Consider the following 24,729-nt stretch of genomic DNA (forward strand, 5'->3'; position numbering starts at 1 on the left):
CCTATCCCATTCAAATTTCACCATCTGGTGCAATGTAGAAGGCACTGCTTTGGCGGCATTGATCTAGGGTCGCCCCAATAGAAGATTGTATGATACTGCCACGTCTACCACTTGGAATTCCATGGTGAATTCTACTGGACCAATGGTCAATCCCAGTATGATATCACACACCGTGTCGGTACCACCTCCATCGAAACCTCGGACGCAGACGTTGTTCCTGTGAATCCGGTCATGATCAACTTTCAGCTTGTTCAGAGTAGTCAAAGTACAAATGTTGGCACTTGATCCATTATCAATCAATACTCGGGTGACCACCGAGTCTTCGCATTTCACGGTCAAGTATAGATCTTTGTTGTGTTCTGTACCCTCTGCTGGCAATTCATCATCAGAAAACGTCACTCGGTTTACCTCGACGATTTTGTGCACTATCCTCTCCAAGTGATTTACAGAGATTTTATCCGGAACATGGGCCTCATTCAGGATTTTCATCAGTGCCTGGCAATGATCACTGGAATGGATTAGCAGTGATAGTAACGAAATCTGCGATGGGGTCTTTCTTAACTGCTCCACAATGGAGTAGTCTTGTGCCTTCATTTTCTTCAAAAACTCCTCAGCCTCTTCCTCCGTCATTGGCTTCTTTACCACCGCTGGGTTGGACCTTCTTAACTCTACAGGAGCAAAACACCTTCCCGAACGAGTTAAGCCCTGGGCCTCATATACTTCTTCCACAACCTCCTTCCCTTTGTACATTACCATCGCTTTACTGTAGCTCCATGGCACGGCTTTCTCGCTAGTTATCGGCATCTGCATTACTGGCCTGATGACAACTGGCCCCATGCATGCTGGCTTGCTTGGTACCCCTCGCACCGTTACTTTGATCGGCTCTGGATTCTTTGCAACAACAGGCGAACTCTTCCCCATCACCACTACTGGCTTGACGTCTACCTTTTCCAACTGTACCACCTCTTCTCCACCTGTCGACTTTTCTTTTGGACTGACACGGATCATCATCACCGTCTGTGAGGGTTTCTTTAGCTCCCCTCCTTCGTGCACAAGCTCGATCATGTGGGTTTCGTGGTGTGCTGGCAACAGGTTCTGATTGATGTTGGATGCCTCCGGTGTCTGAACCTCGATCTTGTTGGTGTCAATAAGATCTTGCACTACACGTTTCAACTTCCAGCACTTCTCGGTATCATGTCCGGGATCCCCCGAACAATACACACAACTTACTGAGTGGTCCATATTTTGGGGAAGGGGATTCAGCAATCTGGGCTCAACAGGACTCAACAAACCTAACGGCCTTAATTTTTGGAACAAAGCAGTATAGGTTTCTCCCAACTCAGTGAATGTTCTTTGTCTTTGCACCCTTTCATTTCTGAAAGCTTGATTCCCCCGGAAACCTGGCCCTGCGGGGTTCCTGTAGGCCCTTGGTGGTGGATATATATTTTGTGGAGGTGGATATGTATTCTGTGGAGGTGGATAGGTATTTTGGGGAGCCAGCGCAAGGCACTGTGGGCGAGCCGGAGGCTGGGTATATGTCTGGGCTTGATGGACGGAGAAATATGGTTCTTGTGGTGGGTAGTAGGGCTATGGAGGGTAATTTGGAGTGTGTGGGTAATTTGGGTGATGGGGTCTGGCTTGGTAGCAGGGGAAAGGACCTCTCGATCTGGACCAATTACCTGCCTCTATTGTTGCGACCTCTTCTCTTTTCTTCTTCCCGAGTGCACCTCCTATGCCGCTCTGAATGGCCTGAGTTGTTGCTTTGATTGTCGAATAGCTCAGGATTTTGTTGGACTTAAGTCCCTCTTCAATCATACCGCCCATTTTCACCACCTCGTTGAAAGATTTGCCAACTGACGTCACCAAGTGACCAAAGTAAGTTGGCTCTAGAGTCTGCAGAAAGTAGTCCACCATTTCCCCCTCTCTCATCGGAGGATCAACTCTTGCTGCCTGTTCTCTCCAGCGGAACCCAAATTTTCGGAAGCTTTCCCCAGGCTTCTTCTCAAGTTTCAACAATGTGAGATGGTCAGGGACGATCTCAAGGTTGTACTGAAAGTGACCTGCAAATGCTTGTGCTAGATCATCCCAGGTGTACCACCTGCTCGGATCCTGTCTTGTGTACCATTCCAATGCAGACCCGCTCAGACTCTGACCAAAGTGGTCCTCTCATCTTGCTGCAAAACCCTTGTAGATGTGCCATTGGATCATTGTGCCCCTCGTATAGATCAAACTTTGGCATCTTGAACCCTGCCGGTAATTGAACATCAGGGAAAGGACATAGATCTTTGTAAGCTACACTGACCTGATTTCCTAACCCATGTATCTTCCTGAAAGACTGCTCCACGCTTTTAAATTTTTGAAGCACTTCGTCCTGCTCCGGGCCCTTAGCCGGCTTTTCAGTCTCCACCAGGATTTCAAAGTGAGGATTATAAGTATATGGCTCGGGTGCTTTGAAGGTAGGTTCAGGGGGGTAATATTGGTTATCGTGAGCCTGAAACAACGGCCCACTGGATGATCTTTGTAACGTGGCTGGTGGGGGTGCCACGAAAACAGGAACATTTGGTGGGGGAAGGTTCTGATTGGGTGGTGGAGCTTGGGGATCATAGGGATTTCTTCCCTGATAGTAGTGGTGACTTGGGAAGCTTGTCGAAGGGCCAGGTGAAGGGTATTCCGGCATGTGTCCTGGTGGGAGAGTAGGAGTAACAGATGGTTCGGGCCCCTTTTGTACCCTAGCCAGGGCTAGCTGCATTTCATTCATCTCCAGTCTCATTTTTTCCATTTTTTCCATTGCCTCTTTCAGCATCTGACTTTCCGTCCTTTCCTCTTCAACACTGTTTTCTGAGTTAGTCATGCTTTTCGGTATGGGCCCTTTGGATCTTGTTTGGTAATGGTAATCTGCCAGAACGTTCTAACAAACTAACTGGTTTGAAATCTCTGGAAAACAACAAACTTGTTAGCGTTAGAGTTTAACACATATTGCAATTTCACATTGGGGAATGCAATGATCCTAGGCAGTTTAACCATTTCTAACATGTCTTTGCTCCGTATGCATCATCCCGGCTTATTTTACTTGTGCCCTTTAGGTGTTTCTGAAACTTTCCTTTATTTGCTTTCTCTTTCTCTCTTTTTCTTTCTTTCTTTTCCTTTCTTTTATTCACTTTTTCTTTTAGCGGTGGTCGAATCTTATGTGGATTGCCTACGTATCATGTCCCCGCATAAATCAGACCGTGCGTAGTTCTACCACAAATAAAGACACCAATTTTTGGAAAATTTATTTCATTACTAAAACTTCTATTACAAACTACCCATTTGGAAAAGGAAAACAAAATACAGACTCCGAAGTACTAACATAATTTGATGCCAAAAGGAAACACACGGATAGACAACAGACTTTTGAAAATAGAAAAATACAGATTTGAACTAGGAGTACATTAACGCTTTGAATTTTGGTGCCCACGGGGCATCGTTCGGCCTTTCCGTGGGCTTTGGTGCAAGGCCCCTTTGCAAGCTTTTCAATTCTTCCATGATTCGATGGACGTAACCCATGACTGAAGCAAAAAGGGTATCACAGGGTATTTCCTCACATGCTAGGCACCTTATGGTGACGTAATGCCCAATCTCCTCAATTCTACCCCTGATTCTATCCCTTTCCATGAACAGTTGCTCTATTTGTTGATTCTTTGCTCCCAGTACTTGAGCGTTATCAGCGAGTTGATCTTGGAACCTCTCCATTTGTTCTTCCATTCGGGCCATTAAATCATAGCAGCGCTTCCTGTACGTTCTGGCATCTCGGGCTTGTTTAAAGACCCGATCTTTGAGAGTGGAATTTATTTCTCTTAATATTTCAATGCTCGCTTCATAATCCCTTCTCACTTGTCGTAAGTGCTTTGCTAGCGCTGTTGTACCTTTTGCCCATCTAGCCCGAATTCTTGCTATGCAGGCCTTTGATCTTGCCAAACCCTCTCGGCATTCAATGACTTGGTTTCTCAACCCAGTTATCAGACCTTCGTCGGACCGACTCCTTTGTTGGTTGTCGGCATCCATTCTAACTCGTTGGATTTGGGCTTTCAAGGCCTTATTTGCTTGAGTCAATCTGTTCTTTTTTCCTGTGTCATCATCGACTTGCACGCTATTTTCATATTTCAGATCCTCAATTTGCTGTTTCAGCTTGCCAATTTCAACCCGATAACCTTCTTCTCTTGCCAGCCAGCCCCATTGTTCTTCTGAGTCATTCGTGAATTGCTGGACATGGGCTCTTTTAGCAGGCCTTTGACGAATCCGGAACCTTTTCCCAAACCATGCATCATACTTCGGGTCCACCTCGCCTTTGGTTAAATCTCGCACCATAGTTTTGGGCTCAAGGAATCTGTATTCATGCCACAAATTTGCGAATTTTATCTTCCGGGACTGTGGCATTCGGTCTTAGCTCGATGGTATGCTTGCTCAAATCTTCATCATGAGGGATAATCTGGAACCTTCCCAATTGACGCAATACCCGATGGGGAGCGTATGGTTGGATACTACGGACACCCATCAGAAGAACATAACATTCTTTGGCCGACATGTATATTGCTTCAGTAGCGGGCAACCACCCAAACGCCCATTCAATTTGGTCCGCCGTTAGTGATCTCAGTCGTATAAACCAATCTCCAGTACCCTCGGGGAACACAACACCCGTTACCCGCTTCTCAAACTTTTCATTGCAGTTTAAACCAGTCAGCCCAAAGTTCATATACCCTACTCGATGGCAGAGATGTTCCTGTATCCACAACTGAAGTAATAGATTGCAACTTTGGAAAAAACTTCCTCTCTCCTTACACACGGTCAATGCTCGGTATATTTCTGATAAGATCAGGGGAACTATAGTGTTGTCAGCCCTTTTCATTGCGACATCAACCATCCCCACGAGACCTATCTCTATTTTCTTATCGTCTCGTGGGCAAACCATGATTCCCAAGAATGATGTTATGAATGTCAAGGTTCATCTTGCTTCCCATTTACCTTTGTTTTCGGCATGAGTCAGTCCTAAATTTGGCTCGTCAAAACCCCACGGATTACCATAACACTGATATAAGAACTGAAGAGCGCATCATCCTTTTGATAAATCATTATTTTGCACAGTCCGGCTGATATTTAACAAGTCCAGAAATCGGTGTGGCGATACCGGCCTTGGTGACAACAGATACTGACTTCTCAAATTCCCATTCATACCCGCATAACCTGCTACTTCCTCCAGTGTGGGTGTAAGCTCAAAATCCGCAAAGCGAAATACATTTCGGGTCGGGTCCCAAAATGGTATCAAAGCCTCGATGACATCCGTCCTTGCCTTGACATTTAGTAGACTGATGAGACCCCTAAGACTCTGACCACTATTTCTTTGCTGCTTTTTCCCAAATCGTCCCACCACATATGGAGCTGGAGAGGGACCTCGCTAAAGACGGTGAAGGGTTTGTTTTCACTTGTGCTCATCCTGCACATTTATTAAGGCGATTTAAACAAAAGCAAAAAATTATTTGACTCAAAAAATGATTTGACTATATTTTCAAAAAGAAAGATCCGATTTTCTGAACACGGCCTTTCAGCACTTTGGGGATGAAGCCTGTGAGGGTAAACCGATCAAAACTCTAAAGGATGATCAAAAGTGGCTGTTTATGCAAAGTCAGCCTTCTGGCGTCCCTTTCGGGAACATTTGACTATTTTTGACAAAAATAGCATCACTTGATTTATTTAAGACTCTTTTCTGGTTTTTCCAAAATAGTAACCCGACATTGAGAACACGGCCTTACAGAGCCTCGGGGACGAGGATTCTAAGGCTGTGTGGGCTAATTGGTCAAAATTCAAAAAAAATGACCAAAAGTGGCCGTTTATGCAAAGTCAGCCCTCCGGCGTCCCTTTCAGGAACATTTGGCTATTTTTGACAACAACGGCACCGCCCGACTTATAATAAATTTTTTGACATTTTCTGGGTATTTTTGCAAAAAGGGGAGGTTGGACCCGATGAGGGTTGCCTACGTATCTCACATCTGGTGAGAATCACACCGACGTAGTTCGGGCAAATAACATAGACTATTTTTTTTCCCTAAATAAACTATTTTGAAAACAAGACAAACTAAAAATAAAGACTTTTTTTTTGCTTTTTGAATAAAACAAACTATTTAAAATAAAAACTTTTTTTTTTATTTTCTAACAAATATTTGGCACAATTTTGACACTATTCGGGCATTGATATTTTCAAAACTAGTGATTAACTCTCTTAACCCTCTACACTGCTATTTTTCTTCTTTTTTTTCATTTTTTTTCATTTTCCCAATATTTAAAAGCCGGTCAGCATGCGAGTCCGAAGCATATAAATGCACATGTAGCAAGTAAGATGCATCATGATAGTCTTTTTTATTTCAGGTACACCTGTCCTAGACAGACCCAACCCCTGTGTTGAGTCTCCAAAGTCAAATGCACATGATGCAAACAAACGTTCCTACTAGGTATCCGACATGTGGTTTTGTCATACTAGGTTTAAAACCTGAGTGTATTGTTCTAAACCTGGCTTACCCGAGCGGACAACTCGAGCCGAGGAGGAGGCAGCATACCGGGAATACAAAAGCTTCACCGGCTTAGCAACTTATCCGAACCTCGTTCTAAAAAAAATGGGATTGACTCTAAACAGAAAAGAAGTCACACGAAATGCACCATTCTTCATGATTTAGAAGACTCAGAGAGAAGATGGGTTTCGTAACAATTTATATACAATTCACAGAATAACAAAGCGGTAAAAGCAACATTTAACACATTAGATAAAAAAATGTAATAAAATAAGATAATAAATAAAGCCAATATAACAATTATTCCAAGCTCAAATTACTAACCCTGAACCAGTGGTTCTGGGTTAATCTCCTCGCAGAGTCGCCAGAGCTGTCACACCTCCTTTTTCACCTACACCCCGGAAAAGGGTATATGTAAATGGAGTTTTTCTAATTAAAGGACAATCGAAACGGGATTTATTTTAAGAAATTCAGAGTCTCCACTTGGGAGATTTATGGTGTCCAAAGTCACCGATTGAATCCCGAATCAAGGAAAATATGACTCTATTTAACAGTCCGCGAACCAGAAATCCGAGTAAGGAATTCTGTTAACCCGGGAGAAGGTGTTAGGCATTCCCGGATTCCGTGATTCTAGCACGGTCGCTCAACTGTTATAATTGGCCTATTATCTGATTTTAGTACATGTTTATACCTATGTGAAAATTTTAACTTAAACCGCTTTTCTTTATTTAATTTTTTAAGAAAAATTCAACGTCATCTAAAACACGACTTGAACCCCGTCATATAAATGCACTGCGGTCCGTGACGTATTTTATCCAACATTGTTGAGATTTAGATTTGGGTCACATAAATGCGCACCCGAGTTTAGGAAGATAAATTATTAAAATAACGCGCCTAAAGCAACTACGCACTTTCAAATTTGCGAGGGCCATCGAAAATTCAACTAATGGCACGCCTCGATTTCTAAAGGATTAAAATTAGTTATATGCGGGCTATAGATTATGAACAAAATATATTGTGGAAAACCATCTTCAATAGGAGAACTATTGTGGATACATCTGCGGTACATTACTGCTAAAGTAAACATTTGCTCCCATTTGTGCAGAAAACAAGCATATCAAAATTGTTTGACATAGGTTCAGGTGAAACCAAAATAGAAAAGATCAAAAGGTATTAAATTCTTTATTGACAGAATATCATGAGAATATTCATAGGATTTAATAATATGAAACATGACCATTTCACAAGTAGATATACGATACAGCACATCATTTAGGCATCTTTAAAGTTAACCGCTAATATAATAAATAAAGGCACTAATTTGACAACTACATACAACACATCGTTAAAACACATCTAAAGGACACAATGATATCAATCGCAATACTTTTCAACTTTAGCTAACAATTTCCATAGCTTTTGTTGTTTACTTTCTAAATAATGAGTTTTAAATTCAAAGGGAAATCATGTACTTCTTCAGCAACCTTCAAATAAATCAAAAGGCCTTCAACTTAAACTCACGTTTTCAACTAACCAAAGATAATAAAATATTTTACATCAAACAAATACAGGGATACAAAAACGACAATAACCAAACTAGCTGAGAAGATCTACAATGATACAGTAGTACTATCAAAGTGCTAGAAAATAGGAGCTGACCTTATCTTCCAAATTCAAAAAAAACAACAGTGGGAAAGTCAAACAAGAACCGCAAGCAAAATCGAGACCTCGAACCGGAAACCTCAGAACTACGTTCTTCGACGACCTCGAAACTCGCCGGAACAGTTTTGGAAGTGAACTATTTGGGGCGTTTTATGGGGTGTTTTTCAGGTGGAGAAGATGAGCTCTCATGGCTCTTTCATGGTGGATGTTAAGCTCTAGATGTAGAATTTTTAGGAGGAAGAAGACCCTCTTTTCGTTGGTTGTCCGTGTATATTCAGTGTATATCGAGAGTATCTCAAGTGTATATAGAATGTATACTGACTGTATATCGAGTGTATAACCCCAGTCTCCGTTAAGAAGAAGCCATCTTTTTTTCCTCTCTATCTTTTGAACTTCCCCTCTCCTCTTTCTCCAGCTCTCTAATCTCTAAATAAGTATCAAATTAGTGCATCTTCCATTACAAATTATACTTTTAACTTCTTTAATTATCCACTAGTAGTGTTATTATTTAATTTTCATTAGTGTTAGTTTTACCCTACCAATATAGAAGCTTCCTAATTAGTTAGGTAAGACTCTTTTTTCATTTTTTTTAAATAAAACCTAAATTAATTTCTATCCCCAACGGACACCCATCAGAAGAACATAACATTCTTTGGCCGACAGCAGAGTCGCCAGAGCTGTCACACCTCCTTTTTCACCTACACCCCGGAAAAGGGTACAAGTAAAGAGAGTTTTTCTAATTAAAGGATAATCGAAACGGAATTTATTTTAAGAAATTCAGAGTCGCACTTGGGAGATTTATGGTGTCCCAAGTCACCGATTGAATCCCGAATCAAGGAAAATATGACTCTATTTAATAGTTCGCGAACCAGAAATCCGAGTAAGGAATTCTGTTAACCCGGGAGAAGGTGTTAGGTATTCCCGGATTCCGTGGTTCTAGCACGGTCGCTACTGTTATAATTGGCCTATTATCTGATTTTAGTACATGTTTAAACCTATGTGAAAATTTTAACTTAAACCGCTTTTCTTTATTTAATTTTTTAAGAAAAATTCAACGTCATCTAAAATACATCTTGAACCCCGTCACATAAATGCACCCGCGGTCCGTGACGTATTTTATCCAACATTGTTGAGATTTAGATTTGGGTCACATAAATGCGCACCCGAGTTTAGGAAGATAAATTATTAAAATAATGCGCCTAAAGCAACTACACACTTTCAAATTTGCGAGGGCCATGGAAAATTCAACTAATGGCACGCCTCGATTTCTAAATGATTAAAATTAGTTATATGCGGGCTATGGATTATGAACAAAATATATTGTGGAAAACCATCTTCAATAGGAGAACTATTGTGGATACATCTGCGGTACATTACTGCTAAAATAAACATTTGCTCCAATATGTGCAGAAAACAAGCATATCAAAATTGTTTGATATAGGTTCAGGTGAAACCAAAATAGAAGAGATCAAAAGGTATTAAATTCTTTATTGACAAAATATCGTGAGAATATTCATAGGATTTAATAATATGAAACATGACCATTTCACAAGTAGATATACGATACAACACATCATTCAGGCATCTTTAAAGTTAACCGCTAATATAATAAATAAAGGCACTAATTTGACAACTACATACAACACATTGTTAAAACACATCTAAAGGACACAATGATATAAATAACAATACTTTTCAACTTTAGCTAACAATTTCCATAGCTTTTGTTGTTTACTTTCTAAATAATGAATTTTAAATTCAAAGGGAAATCATGTACTTCTTCAGCTACCTTCAAATAAATCAAAAGGCCTTCAACTTAAACTCACGTTTCTAACTAACCAAAGATAATAAAATATTTTACGTCAAACAAATACAGGGATGCAAAATCGCCAATAACCAAACTAGCTGAGAAGATCAATACTGATACAGTAGTACTATCAAAGTGCTAGAAAATAGGAGCTGACCTTATCTTCCAAATTCAAACAAAACAACAGCGGCAAAGTCAAACAGGAACTGCAAGCAAAATCGAGACCTCGAACCGGAAACCTCAGAACTACGTTCTTCAACGACCTCGAAACTCGCCGGAACAGTTTTGGAAGTGGACTATTTGGGGCGTTTTATGGGGTGTTTTTCAGGTGGAGAAGATGAGCTCTCATGGCTTTTTCATGGTGGATGTTAAGCTCTAGATGTAGAATTTTTAGGAGGAAGAAGACCCTCTTTTCGTTGGTTGTCCGTGTATATCCAGTGTATATCGAGAGTATCTCTAGTGTATATAGAATGTATACTGACTGTATATCGAGTGTATACCTCCTGTCTCCGTTAAGAAGAAGCCATCTTTTTTTCCTCTCTATCTTTTGAACTTCCCCTCTCCTCTTTCTCCAACTCTCTAATCTCTAAATATGCATCAAATTAGTGCATCTTCCATTACAAATTATACTTTTAACTTCTTTAATTATCCACTAGTTAGTGTTATTATTTAATTTTCATTAGTGTTAGTTTTACCCTACCAATATATAAGCTTCCTAATTAGTTAGGTAAGACTCTTTTTTCATTTTTTTTAAATAAATCCTAAATTAATTTCTATCCCCAGATTATCTTAGACAATTAAATTAATTAACCCTAATAATTATTACAACTAATTAAAAACCAAATTAAAAGAAAATTGCCAAAATTTGAAAATTAAAAAGTAAAATGTAACATGACTATGTTTTTATGATATTTTTCTATTTTTTCAACAACAACTTACTTAATTAATCTAAAAATGTAAAATAAAATCCAAAATGCAGATGCAATATATATTTTTTCTTTGTATTTTTTCATAATCTGAAATACTACATAATGCATTTTAAAATAAGATAGAAATATTGCACAATACCAAAGCTAATCCTAATTAATTAAACTAAATATAAACTATTTTTGTGTTTTCGAAATTATATAAAGATAAAAATAAGGTACTATTTTTTAAAATTATTTTTTTATGAAAAGTACATAAACTAAAATACTTGTTTGTAATTTTTATTTTTCTTGTAAGAAAATAAAATAAAAGAGTTAAAATGAGTTGAAATAGCTATATTAGGCCTAAATTAAATATTTACAAGCTAAAATATGAAAAAATCTTGGGGAGGGTCAAAAACTACACATCTACCATACCAATATAATAAGTAATTAAACTTATATAAAGATACCATTGAAAAATAAAACTGTTTACCCGTAAAACGCTACAATTAAATTTATACGTGATTTATAGAAAAGCGAATCGATTTGATCCCAAAATAAAAAATAAATTAAATAAGAATGTAAGACTTAGCATTGAAATCGAGATAAGACAGTGGAGAGCTTGGTTCCGGGGCGGAGCTTGCGAAGGCAGTAATAACTATATTAAGAAGCAAGAAAATGAAATATTATTGAGCTTCTAAACAGCATATAGCATAAGTTTTCAGAAAATTCGTCGTCTCTACAATGGTTGTTGGAATCCTTATTTATAGTGTCACATAAGGAACAAGGTCCTAGGATCAAGCCTCTCTTAAATGATAATTATGGGGCCATTGAAGAATGTGTAACGGCAGGCTATGAATGTCATATTCTATCACGGACTATGTATTTAACATGCAGAATATTCTTCATTGAATGATATGGGGTGACATGTATTCATTCGTCTTCATGAGCAACATTCCCTTCGGGGGCTTCCCGGTGCCAGCCGAGACTGTTGTCTCCGGTCTTGGCTTTCACTTATTTCGCTTTCCATCTGTCTTTGGTTCCATATGTCACTCTATTATACGAGCATTTAATATGAACCAATTTTACCCTATACAAAAATCAAGCTCAAAAAATATGTAATAATTACTCCATTTTCTGAATAAATAAACATATTCACCCGACTATGAAATAAAAAAGCAATTTAATAGATACAATGTAGCTTGTGGGTATCAACTTCCACATATTTTAGTTTTTTCTTCTTCTTTTTCTTCAATTATTACTATCAACGGGAATATATAAGCATAATAATAGAGAATTAACAAAAACAATTTCATCCTTCCAAGATTCACATGGACACGTGTAGTTAATCTAAATATACATTCATAAACACTGGAGCAAGCACTAATGGAGCGGAGCCGCTCCCATAAGAAATTGTCATTAAAGTTGACGTCCTTTTTTATTTTACACCATTAAAGTTGACCTCTGTCACTGCAGATTAACTCGCTCATAATCTTCTAGCTATCACCTCCCCTAAACTATGCCACGTGTCTACCACAACTTCAACGCCTGTACGTTTGTCAAACCCTAAATTCCCCTCTCCGACCTTTATATGTTCCCCTTTCTAGTCATTTCCCTTCTCTCTTCTTCCCCTTTCACTCAATTCTGCTCTCACTCTTGTCTGAGTATGTACAAGCATATACTATCGAAATTTCCAGAATCAAATCCTCTGAATTCACCAAAACCTATGCTTTTTTTCCCACTTAATACACAATAATGTGGTTCCCCCGTACCTCAGTTGAACTATTTTGAATCATTGAGAAAGTGCCTCGTATTTATCGTATAATAGTAACCGGGTCAGATATCGGGTTATCCATTATCAATGGAGGAGCCAATGAAGAGATACGGTGTGGGATACGCGCTGGCTCCAAAGAAACGAGCCAGTTTCATTCAACTATCCCTCGTCAACCTCGCGAAGGAACGAGGAATCGATCTCATCAAAATCGATACAGATAAGCCGTTGATTGATCAAGGACCGTTCGATTGCGTGCTCCACAAACTCTACGGCGACGATTGGAAGCGTCAGTTGAAGGACTACGCTTCCCAAAACCCTCACGCGCTCATAATCGACTCGCCGGAATCGATTGAGCGGTTGCACAATCGGATTTCGATGCTTCAGGTTGTGACGGAGCTCGAGATCGATGGCCAAATGGCGTCGTTTGGGATTCCTAAGCAGACTGTAATATACGATGCGAAAATGGTGTCGGCTTTATACCTTGAAAATGAAGGGTTGAAATTTCCTGTGATTGCGAAACCATTAGTGGCTGATGGAAGTGCAAAGTCACATAAAATGTTGCTTGTGTTTAACAAAGATGGGCTACGAAAATTGAAGCCGCCCATTGTGTTACAGGAGTTTGTGAATCACGGGGCAGTGATTTTTAAGGTGTATGTGGTTGGTGATTATGTGAAATGTGTCAAGAGGAAGTCATTACCTGATGTGACGGAGGATAATTTAGGGAGATTAGAGAGTTACTTGTCGTTTTCGCAGGTTTCTAATTTGAATACTTGTGAAAAGAATGATGATAAATACTACAAATTGATGAATTTGGATGATGCAGAATTGCCCCCTTTGAGTTTTCTTACTGATATAGCTAGGGGACTTAGGCGGGCAACGAAATTGCATCTTTTTAACTTTGATGTGATTAGGGATAATAGAGTTGGAAATAGATATCTTGTCATTGATATTAACTATTTCCCTGGGTATGCAAAGATGCCGAATTATGAGAGTGTGTTAACTGACTTTTTCTGGGATGTATTGAATCGGAATGATAAGGGTATCAAGAGTTTAACGAAGGGTAATTGCGAAAAGGAAGTTAGGGTTTTGATCGGGAATAACGGGTGTGGTGAGGATGAGGGAGCATTGCCTGTGTCACCTATTAAGATGGAAGATAACGAGAACCCTATTCTGGTTTAAAATGTGAAGTGCAGAAGTCAAACTGGTATAGCTTGTAGTTGGCCACTGGTTGCTATGAAGAATTTGCTGAAGTGTCGGATTTTTCTCTTGCAAGTTACAAAAGTTAAAGCAAGCTGAGGGTACTCACTTAGGTAGGAGTTGGTATAGCAGTGAATAAGTAGGTTCTTTGATCTGATATTGCCTTCTGAAGACATTAGATGGTAATCTTTGTTCAACATGTACATTCTATCTTTGCAGTGAGATAGGTACTTCCGCAGATACTCTTTCTCAGGAAAACTAAGTCTTTCCTTTAATGCAATTGTATTTCCTGGATGAAAATATCTTAATTTGTGCTTTTGACTACTTTGATAAATGAATTTTTCTGTTTTTTTTTTCAATGAGTATTCTCTTAAGTATTTTCCCCATAGTGCTGCTTTTACATGATGGTTTACTTTTGCATTTTGAAATGACGTCACTTACTAGTTATGTAATTTATGCTTGCAAGAGGAATCAGATACCCAAGAAATTTATCTCTGTGGCATCGGCATAATGGATTCTTTATTTGATTGTCTATCGCGTGGAAGCTATTATGAGATTGTCTCTACAGGAATATTCGTTTTCTGAACCACAGTTCAAATCTTAATTTGGTAGCTTAAGACTAACATATGTTGAATATCAACTGACTGTATCTGTTTCTAATATGGTAAATAATTTTATTAATGCTGGGAAAATCAGCTGATTGTATCTTATGCAATATATCTTTGTCAGAGGCTGAATTAGTTCATCATGAGCCTCAAGGAAACCCCTTTTTGCATGTTTTATATTCGCATAATGTGGGTAAACCATTAAATCTTAGAGCTAGATTCACCAATAGGTAAGGCTCGAGATGCACTAATATATCTATTTATTTTTTGTTTGGTTTTTATTACTCTCTTTTCCATTTGACCACTCAAGAGTAAATGCTGAATTTTCTTGCTGCACTAGGGTTATTCCTGCACTTTTGCTATTTAACCCATATTATTGGCACCCGTCTTAAGAACATAAAACGATTAATATTGGCCTTTTTTTTCTCTCTCAGGTTTTGTTGCCAAGTTGTTTGTGTTTGGGAAACCCTTCGTCATTAGATTCAATAGATTGTGTTAGCTGGCGGGTTTCTTGAAGATTGATTAGTGAGCACATGCATTACAATATTAGGATATTAGTTTTGCGTTGAGTTCATTCTTTTGTTGTACTGTTCTAAGACTGGCAAGGTTATATAGTAAGTGCATATTGGGAATCTTACATCCAACATATCTACTAGGTGAAGTTCATAGTAATGTGGATGTTAAGTATACAAGATCAATGATTAGATTTAAAGCAAGTAGCACATATAGAAGATAAAATGGAGAGACATATCAAATGGTCTTTGAGATAGTTTGGTCATGACCTACATCGGCCTCCCTTGACACCGTTGTAGGTGTAAAACCATGGTATTTGAAGTTGTTTAAAAGGGATAGTAGACCTAAAAGTACATGGAAGGAAATTTTCTGAAAGATCTACAATCTCTTGAAGTCCATATCTAGTTGGCAAAAAATATGGCATAATGGAAGAAAAGGAGCCATATAGGTGATATCAATTAGTTGGGATGAAGGTTTAGCCATGTTGGTACATTACTTTAGGTCCAATATCTGAAATGAGTCTTTTAGTCTTCTAGATATTTGTATGCCATTAGAGAATGTAGATAACTTCTAGTTCTAGAGAACTCAACTTTTTAAACATTGGCTTGAGATGGGTCTAATGTGAGGGACATGAACAATTAGAATTCTTATGGTTGACCCCAACTAGCTTGGGGTTGAGTGTGGTTGCTGTATTATGTATCAAGTTTTTAGTGTTTTAGATGAGAGTTCTTTTGTTTTTGTTTTTTTTTAATAGTGTTTTAGACGAGAGTTGCCACTTACAAATAGGCAATTTTTGTAAAGGTATTGATTATGTGGGAACTCTCCAGATCATCACTATCTTGTGGTTTGAGTTACAATTACATCTTACCTGCATTGATATTTTTCCTTTCATGGACGAGGCTTGTTTTGGTTAATATTTTAGACTGAAAGCTTTGCCTTGTTTCAGAAAGTTGCATGAATTTCCTGCCGACTTGTTTATTTGAAGTTTTAGTCTGAGACATGATATTGTGCGCTACATATGAGGATAAGCCCCCTAAAAAATCAGTGTGAATTATGATTTGTTAATTAGATATTTTAGGGCTTCAAAGTTTATTAACTAGTCAATATGACATGCATTGATTAGTGTGTTGGCATGATAAACTTATGGATAGTAATTGTGATATAGATATTTGGCATGATTTACTTTTCTGCAGTTTTTTGGATAATAAAATAAATGCTACTAGCAGTTTGATGTAGATTGTATGCGTCTTTTTCATTTATCAGTATATTTTCATGTTTAGTCACAACTGCCCCAGGTTTGAATTGGTAAAACTTGGTTCACTTCAACACAGAGAGATGACAGCAGTTCACATGAGTTGCATGGATCAAATTGGCTGTAACCTGAGTGCTGACGATTAATAATGTGTAAGTACTAAGTACGAATGAATGTCTGCTATATCAGTTCCTTGATCTTCTCATTCCCTCATTCCAGTGTACCCTCACATCTCCTCATGCATTGCATGCATCGCTGCTGTTTCAAGATCTTGCACTGTGTAAAACTGATTTGTTTCGTTATAAACAGTTTTCCTGAAATACTGGTAACATGTAAAATTAAGAAGGTTATGCTCCTATATTGATGTAGTTTGGCCGGGAGGATTTGTTATTGAATATTTTGGTAAGTTGATATACTCCATCAAACAGAATAACAACTTGATTAGGTTACTGATTTTGTCCTGGGAAAATGATCAGCTTGGCCACAAAGAGTGAGGACAATTTTCCATGCTATATGTTTACTACTACTGGAAGGTTAAGTAGCAGGTGCTTGACTAAGGAGCTATATGTGTACTGGTGTCAAAGTCCACCATTTTTTGTAATGTCATTTTATAATTACAAAACGATTCAGGTTGAAGGGTCAAATATTGCTTTAGTTAATAAAACTATGCAGAACTTTTTAAGAACTTCAAGTGTTGAACCTAACTTTGGTAATGCATTCGTCCTTTCAGTTTTAGCAACATGTACCTTTAGTTGATAATCAGTATTTTTCCTGGTCTAACTGCTAGAACATATGTTTCCAAAGTTCAGGTTCTCCTTCTAGGATTAATTCTTTTAAAGTATACTAGCTAGTAGAATAGTGACAAAATACATGTCGTGAAGTAAAGAAAAGATAGCAAGCGTGTTTTAAAGAGCTACGAGGAATAGAAGTGAAAATACTCTGAAGGTGTTATGGCAGGACATTTTAGGTTCAACTCAGTTTCTTGATTCCCATCGCTATCCTGCTTTTCTGCATTGTGCCTTACATTGCTGAAGTTCCAATTATTATTACATTGTTGAAATTCCAGTTATGGTTAGGGCGAGAATATGAAGCCAAAAGGGCACTGATCAAAGTAGGGGCATTCTATTATTGGTTGAGAGGTTGCCTTGAGCCGTAGATGTAAAGAGTAGAAATGTAACAGAAAAGATTGGTTTTCATTAACCTTTTTAAATTAGCTTTCTAGTAAATTCTAAAGAATAAATTGTTACAGAGTCCTGACTTTCCTGTTAGCTATCTTTTTCTGCATTCTTTGACATGTATCATTCTTCTTGATGCCTGCACTTTATTTTGCCTACCAGAAAGCTTGGGGATCTTGCAGTGTTGTTAAGGATTTGTATGTTGTCTACTGCTTTTTCCTGCTGTGGAAGTGAACCAAATTGAACATGTGTGTGTGCGCTATGCCCTAGTTGACTTAGTTTTTGCTGCATTACAGGATTAACTTGTGTTTGTGTTATGAGTATTCCCTTGCCTAAATTGTTATCTTCATGGCCTTATGCATTTCCACTTGTAGAAAGCAGTACGCGTAAGGGTGTGCAACAATTATCTGAAAACTCTGTTTGGGCACCAGTTGTTGGATATATCAGCTAGCAGTGGTCCTGAGCCCTGTGCCTGCCTGCATCTTTGGTATAAAAGAAGTTTAGAACGGAGGCATCCAACTCCGTCATGCCAACTTCTTCAGCCGATGGTTTCTTGAATCCCTTAGCGCTTCATTAACCCTAGGAAACCTACAGATTGCAAATTTAGACGACTCAGTAATTTTATATTGTTTCCTGATGCTGAGTTCATGATTTAGGCTTTGTATTTTAGTACATTATCTGGATGATCTTCTTGGGAGTGCTCTTCTTGCTGCTTAACATGCCTTGGATTGGGATAATTATGTTAGCGTTCAGAACCATAGTGGACTTGTAAGTGTAAAGTGTTATAACAATCTGCTGGGGGAACTCGAGGAAAATGAAATGGCATATTTGGAGATACATTTATCTTGATACACAATCACTAGGTCATTTTTTCTTGCTCTCTCTCTCTCACACACACACACACAAACATACACACTCACCCTTCTTGAAATTTGAAGAAGCTAGGAAGTAAAACATTAGTTATTGATCTAAGATCGGATTTATAATGTACGTGTAGACGTACAATTTATTCGATTCAAATTAAATAAATAATTTGGATTATATTTGCATGTACTTGTCCAAATAAATTACGGGCTAATATAATTGGATTAATTATTTAAGTCCAATAAATATTAACTAGCTAGCCCATTTAATTGGGTTATAAGTGATGCACGCCAAGTCAAACGAAAGAGCCAATAGGATCGTGCCACATGTCAAAATTACGAGGCATGCCAAGTCAAATTAAAAGGCCAATAAAATCGCGCCTCATGTGTAAGTGACATGTTCTGGACAATCAAATGCGGCTTTGTCACACTTCAATTAGGTTGGTCGAAAAGAGTTTGTTCTTATCATAACTCCTTCCTACCACAACTATAAATAAGAGTCTTCATAACCCAGAAAAGATATCAAAAATAACAAGAAGCAAGAAAGAGCTCGTGGATCAGACGCTGCAAATTCCTCCACAAGTTACAAGCTTCAAGGAATCAAGTTCAACTTCAAGTTCAAGCTCAAGAACGAAGAACAAATCGAGATTCAAGGAGTACGAGCTCAAATCAAAGTTCGTGCTAGTTAAATTCAAGATCATTGTTCGCGGCAACAAATATAGATTCAAGATCAAGCTAAAAGGCCCTTAAATTTATTTAATGTCGAAAAGAAGAATCAGAGAGATTGTATGTTATACCCCATATTTTCGTACGTGAAAGTGCACCATAAATAAATTGGTGAAAGCTTGGAAATGAGATGTTACATCCCGCATGTTCGTACATTAAAGTTTCGTCGTAAGTTAATCAACGTAAGTTCGGGAATAAGATTATTTTGAGATTATAAGCATTATGCTATTTCAAACAAGTGATGAGTAAATTCGTGAAGGAGAAACGGTAAGCAAATCGAAGAAAATGAGTTTCGTCGAAGTTTGGCAATTTGGGATAAAATACGATCCAAGTTATAATACCCCGTATTTGTGGACTAGTGTCATACAAGTTACCACATGACCATGATAGTAAAGATGTATAAAATGTGTTAAAAGTAAGTAGTATTTTAAGTAATTTGAGATAATTCTTAATTATGTGGATAATTGGTTAGTTATTGGTTAGTGGGAGATTAACAAGTTAATTAAGGAATTTGTGGATAAGCTTAATAAGTTATTGGATAAGCTTAATAAGCCAAAAACGTGGCAGAAACTCAAAGACATATTTGGTGACTCTTACTTGCATTGTTAGGTGGCATTGTAAGAGATATTTGGTGGCTAAAGTAAGGCTTATTAAGTGGGGCCCACATCCATATATAAGACATCTCAAATTTAAGAGTCATGAATAAAGTAACGTGAGTCATTCTAATATGCATCTCCATATATAACATTAACAACGAAGATATTCAACAATTCAAAGCAACGTGAGATTTTGCAATTCTAAGGGAGTACAATGCAATCTTTCTCAAGAATATCATACTAATTTTCCCCTACTTCGATCAGTCGGTACATGTTGTCGTAATCAACGGGTGTTAAAGACGATTGTCAATAGAATCGGTTCAGGTATGTTAAGGCTAAGCCCTTCCTTCATTTTTGCTTGATCTCGTAATTACATGTGTTTGATAACGAGGCATAAAAAGAAGTTCACACTCCCGAATTTATATACACTATCCTAGTCTCATAAGTTACAGTATTCTCCCTTATCGGGACTTTATATTCAATTGAGTATTGTCTTCTTCCAGTCAAGAGAGCAGAGGGTCTATATATATACAGTATTATAGTATTTTCACCACCATCGAGCTATAATCGGTGGGCAGGCCCCTATTGGGCAACCTCTGATAAGATGGTAAGTGATATACCGAGCCTACTGTGGTCGAACGCCTACGAGTGAGCCCAAAATGGCCGAGATACAGAGCGTAGTATGGCCGAGAGCCTATGAGCGAGCCTACTACGACAGAGCAATTACACGTTCCGAGCCTTGTAGGGCCGGGCATTTATTTTATTTATTATATTGAGAGAGTTGAGTCAGTATCAGCAGGTAAGTATATCTCCAGATCATCTTTGACTCCCAGTTACTTTCACTTGTCATTCAGTTTTAGCTTTTAATTATTTTATTGCCTTACATACTCGGTATATTATTTCGTACTGACGTTCCTTTTCTGGGGATGCTGCATTTTATGCGTGCTCATTCAGACAGACAGACGGGTTGACCTCTTCAATAGGTGTTGCCCGAGTTCAGCTTGATCGGTAAGCTCCATGTCCTTCGGAGTTGCCGGGTCTAGAGTTTTGTCTACATCTTGTGTATATATGTATATATGTTATGAGTAGGTTGGGGCCCTGTTCCGATCACAGTATGTCCATTAGGAGAGGCTTGTGGACATATCCTGTCAGTTAGTGCAGTATGTTGGGCTTGTAGGCCTTGTATGTATACTTTGTTGGTTTGTCAGCTGTAATAGTTATGACGACCTTGTTGACCAACTTTATATTAAGGTTTAATCGGCGTTGGGTTCCGTTCAATTTTATATTTTGCTTTGCAAATTGTCTTGCAATGTGGGCCAAGGCCAAAGTATGACATTATACGTTCAGAGTCCCTTAGTCGCAAGTTGGCATGCAAGGATAGGTGAGGCACCGGGTGCCCATCGTGGCCCTTCGTGCTAGAAGTGGTATCAGAGCAGTTCTGTCCAAGAGAGTCTACAAGTCGTGTCTAGTAGAGTCTTGTTTATGGATGTGTTGTGCACCACACTTATAAGCAGGAGGCTACAGGGTATTAGGACTGTCACTCTTTCTTCTTACTCTAGATCGTGTGGTAGAGCTCAGTTGTAAGAACTCAATTTCCTAAACTCTATCTTATTCATAATACGTCAATGCCTACATCTAGAAAAATGGTTGGTAAGAGATATAGTTGTGGAAGAGTTGAGTCAGAGGAACTCGATTTTTGTATCATGCTTATGATGGATAAATATGAGGTATTCAACAGATCATGTGTATACTAAGACGTGTAAGCTTATTGATAAGGATCCCTAAGACAAGAATATCTATCCACTCTTACAATAAAAAGGAATAAGAGATTCAGAAGATAAATACAAGTTTCAACAAGTAAAAGTAGCAAGGTAAGAAGGATACGAGGTACCTAGTTAATGAAGATTAACAGTATTTGCAATTCAAACAGAGAAATATAAGCATTTTGAGTTACCTTCAATTGTAACAGAGGTATGTATAATTGGCCGCACCCATCTCAGTTATGCCCTATGGGGGCTAACAAGTGTAGTTTAAGAAAAGGATGAGATATTATGATCCGGCTGGGTTAGAATAACCCAAAATGGTGAATAAATTATTTGTGTTAGTTGACATTTCCAAAGGATATTACAAAGGTGCTAATAGATCTCTTGTGAGACACCCAGATGGTGCACTCTAGAATATTATAATTAGATGTGAATACTAGCATGATCAAAAAAATTCAGAAGATGGGCACTGAAAGCCTGAAAGGGATAAATTAGTGTGGCTCCTGTCCCTAGTAGAGCGAGAATGTTGAGCAACCCGAAGAGCCAATGAATGAAGCAAGGGGAGCTAAAAGCAAAAAAAATGTCTTGTTGAAGTTTTCAAAAGAAAGGTGTAGGCAGAAATATTAGCAGGGAAATAAGAAGAGAGATAAAGAAGCATTATAAGTAAGATGTGATACATGGATGACAACGGTAGATCAAAAAGATGACAGTATTACATAGTCTATAATTAGGTGAAGGAAGAGATGAGAGGTGATAGGCCTTGAGACAACAAAAGAGTATATGCCATAAAGTCATATCCTCATTTCGAGAAATAAGTTCGTGATTCTAACACGATTACCAGAAGGAAAAGTTAGACCCCAGAGTAATAGAAATCAGTATGGACTGGTGAACATGATAAACTAAACATGAATTAGGGGTTGAGTGATTTGATAATAGTCGGCATCATGAGAATTTCAGAGACTGTGTTCCGACAATAATAGAATGGATGACAGAAGAATCCCCTTAGGTCATTCAAGAAGACGCTTCCCTAAAGCAAACAATGTGAGCAAAGTTAAGCTTAAGGGATTGTATGTTCCAGTTACGCAAAGTGTCACCCTTACGCTTAAGGAATTTTGTTATCCTTGGTATAAAAGGATTACCGCAAGGCGAGTAAGGGTTATTGATGATGTGAAAACATGCCAAAGATAAAAAGGTAAAACATCTATAGGTAGATCATCGTGGCTCCAACTCTTAGTACTCCCCTAAAGGGGGGACTATGCAATGATGTGGCATTAAGTCAAAATTAAATGGCTCTAGTAACTACGGAATAACAAAGGAAGAATGCGATAAGAATGAGAAAGGAATGAGATTTCACTTATCCAAATCCTACCAATATGCTATGATTCTAGAACATTAAGCAAGCACGACACTAAGGAGAGGAAGTAAGGGTTCCAACCCGGGATGCTATTGATAAATAAAGAGCCAACACAAGATGTAAGTTAAGACAATGGAAATAATCCAAGAAAGATTACGTGGAGTATTGATGTGAGAATGGGCCAACGAGTAGTTAGTAGTTGATTCAGGAAGAGCCTAGTTATGGCTAGTCAAGAGGATACAGAAAAAATCAGCAGGTCGTGCAAGATAAATATAGTAAAACCCAATATAGTGAATTTAGCCTCACAGTTATGACATTGTAATACTTGAGATATATTCAGATAGGAGTCGGGGTAGTTAAATGTATCATATAAGTTTTATTACAGAAATAAAAGAGAATGCCACTGGGAAGACAGTCAAAATATTAGTTCAAAAGCAACCCTACAAGCATAAGGGCGTGGAGATAAGTAACTATGAATTATTATAGGCGAGGAAGGACATAAAAAAAGAAAACATTTCGTCGTGTATACCATGTAATAAGCTCGTAACTTTACAAGAGTCAGAGGGTCCTCCGTAAGTACTACAACGAAAGACTAGCTGAGGAAATAAGGAAAAAGGCTTCAACCTAAGCACAGTGACCTAAAGAGGAAATGGCCGTGTAACAACAGTCTCACAACAACATTGTATGTATTCCATAAGAAGATGTCACCTACCGTGACTAATGAACAGGGAAAAAAATTAGAAGTGATATTCAAGATCATATGAGTTGTATGGAATTCCAATATGTGGGGGCACTAAGATAAGCTAAGTATGCATGCAACAAGGGGTTGAACGACCAGGAAAAATAATAGCCTACGTTTAAAGAAAGTTGAGAAGGAACGAAAGGAATTATTCGATCAATGATCCAGAGTTAGTTACGTTATGAACGCACTTAAGAGTTCGAAGTATTATCCATACAGAATATATGTTGACAATCATATAGCCGTAGAAGATTTCGGTATAAGTTAAAAGAAAGAATTGAGTCCAAGTCATAGACAAAGGATTGAATTATTAAAGGATTGTATCATGGATATTCCATAGCGTCCATGAAAGGCTAAAAGTAATAACTAATACCATGAGCCACAGATCGAAAGATAGCTTAAGCCTACATAAAGGTTGATCAGAGGAAAGAAGAAACTAAAGAGTTACATCAACTAAGTAAATCTGGAGTTTGATTATTGAACCCAGAAAATTATGGATATAGTGATTGAGAACATTGCAGGATCACTCTTAATATCATAGGTACAAGAGAGACAATACAGTAGCCATATTTTATAATGACTCTATGATAAAGCCAGTTAGAGGTGTACCAGCCTCGTAAGAAGTCAATATGAAGCTCTCACCGAATCATGTAAAGAGGTGCAAGTATTATACTAGAAGTTCAAGTTGTGGATGTGAATTATACCTATGTGAAAGAGAGGTCATGAAAGATATAGAAGATGTGATGTGAGATTTTAAGGAAAGTAAGATAAAGGTGAACAATGTACGAGATACTCAAATACAAAAAGTTGTGAATAGTCCGTACTACGGATAGAAGGCTAGAAGAGCGGGAATTCCGTATCCAGGAATGATAGCGGCATCGTCAGTGGCATATCTTCCAATCGATGATTTCTAGGTATCGAGAGGTCTAGTTAAAAGAGTAAAGAAGAATTAGAGACGATATGATGTCTCGCTTTATGTTCTAAAATAACACAAGGAAATTTGTGGTGCAAGCAAGTTGGAGGAAGGTTGCGAGAAGTATAAATAGATATGTATAGGTCGCAAGCTAAAGTATGGTAAAGTGACAAGGTTTTAGGAAGACATTAGTAAGGATAAGAAAAGACGAGTGAGAAGGCGACGAGAATGAATAAGTCCTCAGGATTAAGCCCATGAAAACAAGAGAGCTGATGGTTTCTCTAATTATAGAAAGCTCAGTATAGCCTGAATGAGCTCAAAGGTGTCTAAGACAAGTAACATT

At 38.2% G+C, this 24,729-nt stretch overlaps 1 protein-coding gene across 6 annotated transcripts; it reads left to right on the forward strand.

The window, feature by feature from the left end:
• The first annotated feature begins 12,347 nt into the window (after positions 1 to 12,347).
• Positions 12,348 to 18,304, forward strand: LOC107830477 (inositol-tetrakisphosphate 1-kinase 1). 6 transcript variants are annotated; one of them, XM_016658049.2, is made up of 3 exons: positions 12,348 to 14,114; positions 16,286 to 16,409; positions 17,807 to 18,304. In XM_016658049.2, the coding sequence occupies exon 1, from the start codon at positions 12,778 to 12,780 to the stop codon at positions 13,867 to 13,869; it is 1,092 nt and encodes a 363-aa protein (XP_016513535.1). In that variant the 5' UTR covers positions 12,348 to 12,777; the 3' UTR covers positions 13,870 to 14,114; positions 16,286 to 16,409; positions 17,807 to 18,304. The 6 variants fall into 6 exon arrangements, with proteins under 6 accessions (XP_016513535.1, XP_016513531.1, XP_016513550.1 ...); XM_016658045.2 differs by having other exon boundaries at positions 16,301 to 16,409; XM_016658064.2 differs by having other exon boundaries at positions 16,301 to 16,409; positions 17,814 to 18,304.
• The last annotated feature ends 6,425 nt before the right edge of the window (positions 18,305 to 24,729 follow it).

Source organism: Nicotiana tabacum, chromosome 1 (genome assembly GCF_000715075.1).
Source record: "Nicotiana tabacum cultivar K326 chromosome 1, ASM71507v2, whole genome shotgun sequence".
Taxonomy (NCBI): Eukaryota; Viridiplantae; Streptophyta; class Magnoliopsida; order Solanales; family Solanaceae; genus Nicotiana; species Nicotiana tabacum.

Bases quoted from the DNA above. Each gene is read 5' to 3' on its own strand.
- LOC107830477 (XM_016658049.2), top strand. From the start codon at position 12,778: ATGGAGGAGCCAATGAAGAGATACGGTGTGGGATACGCGCTGGCTCCA.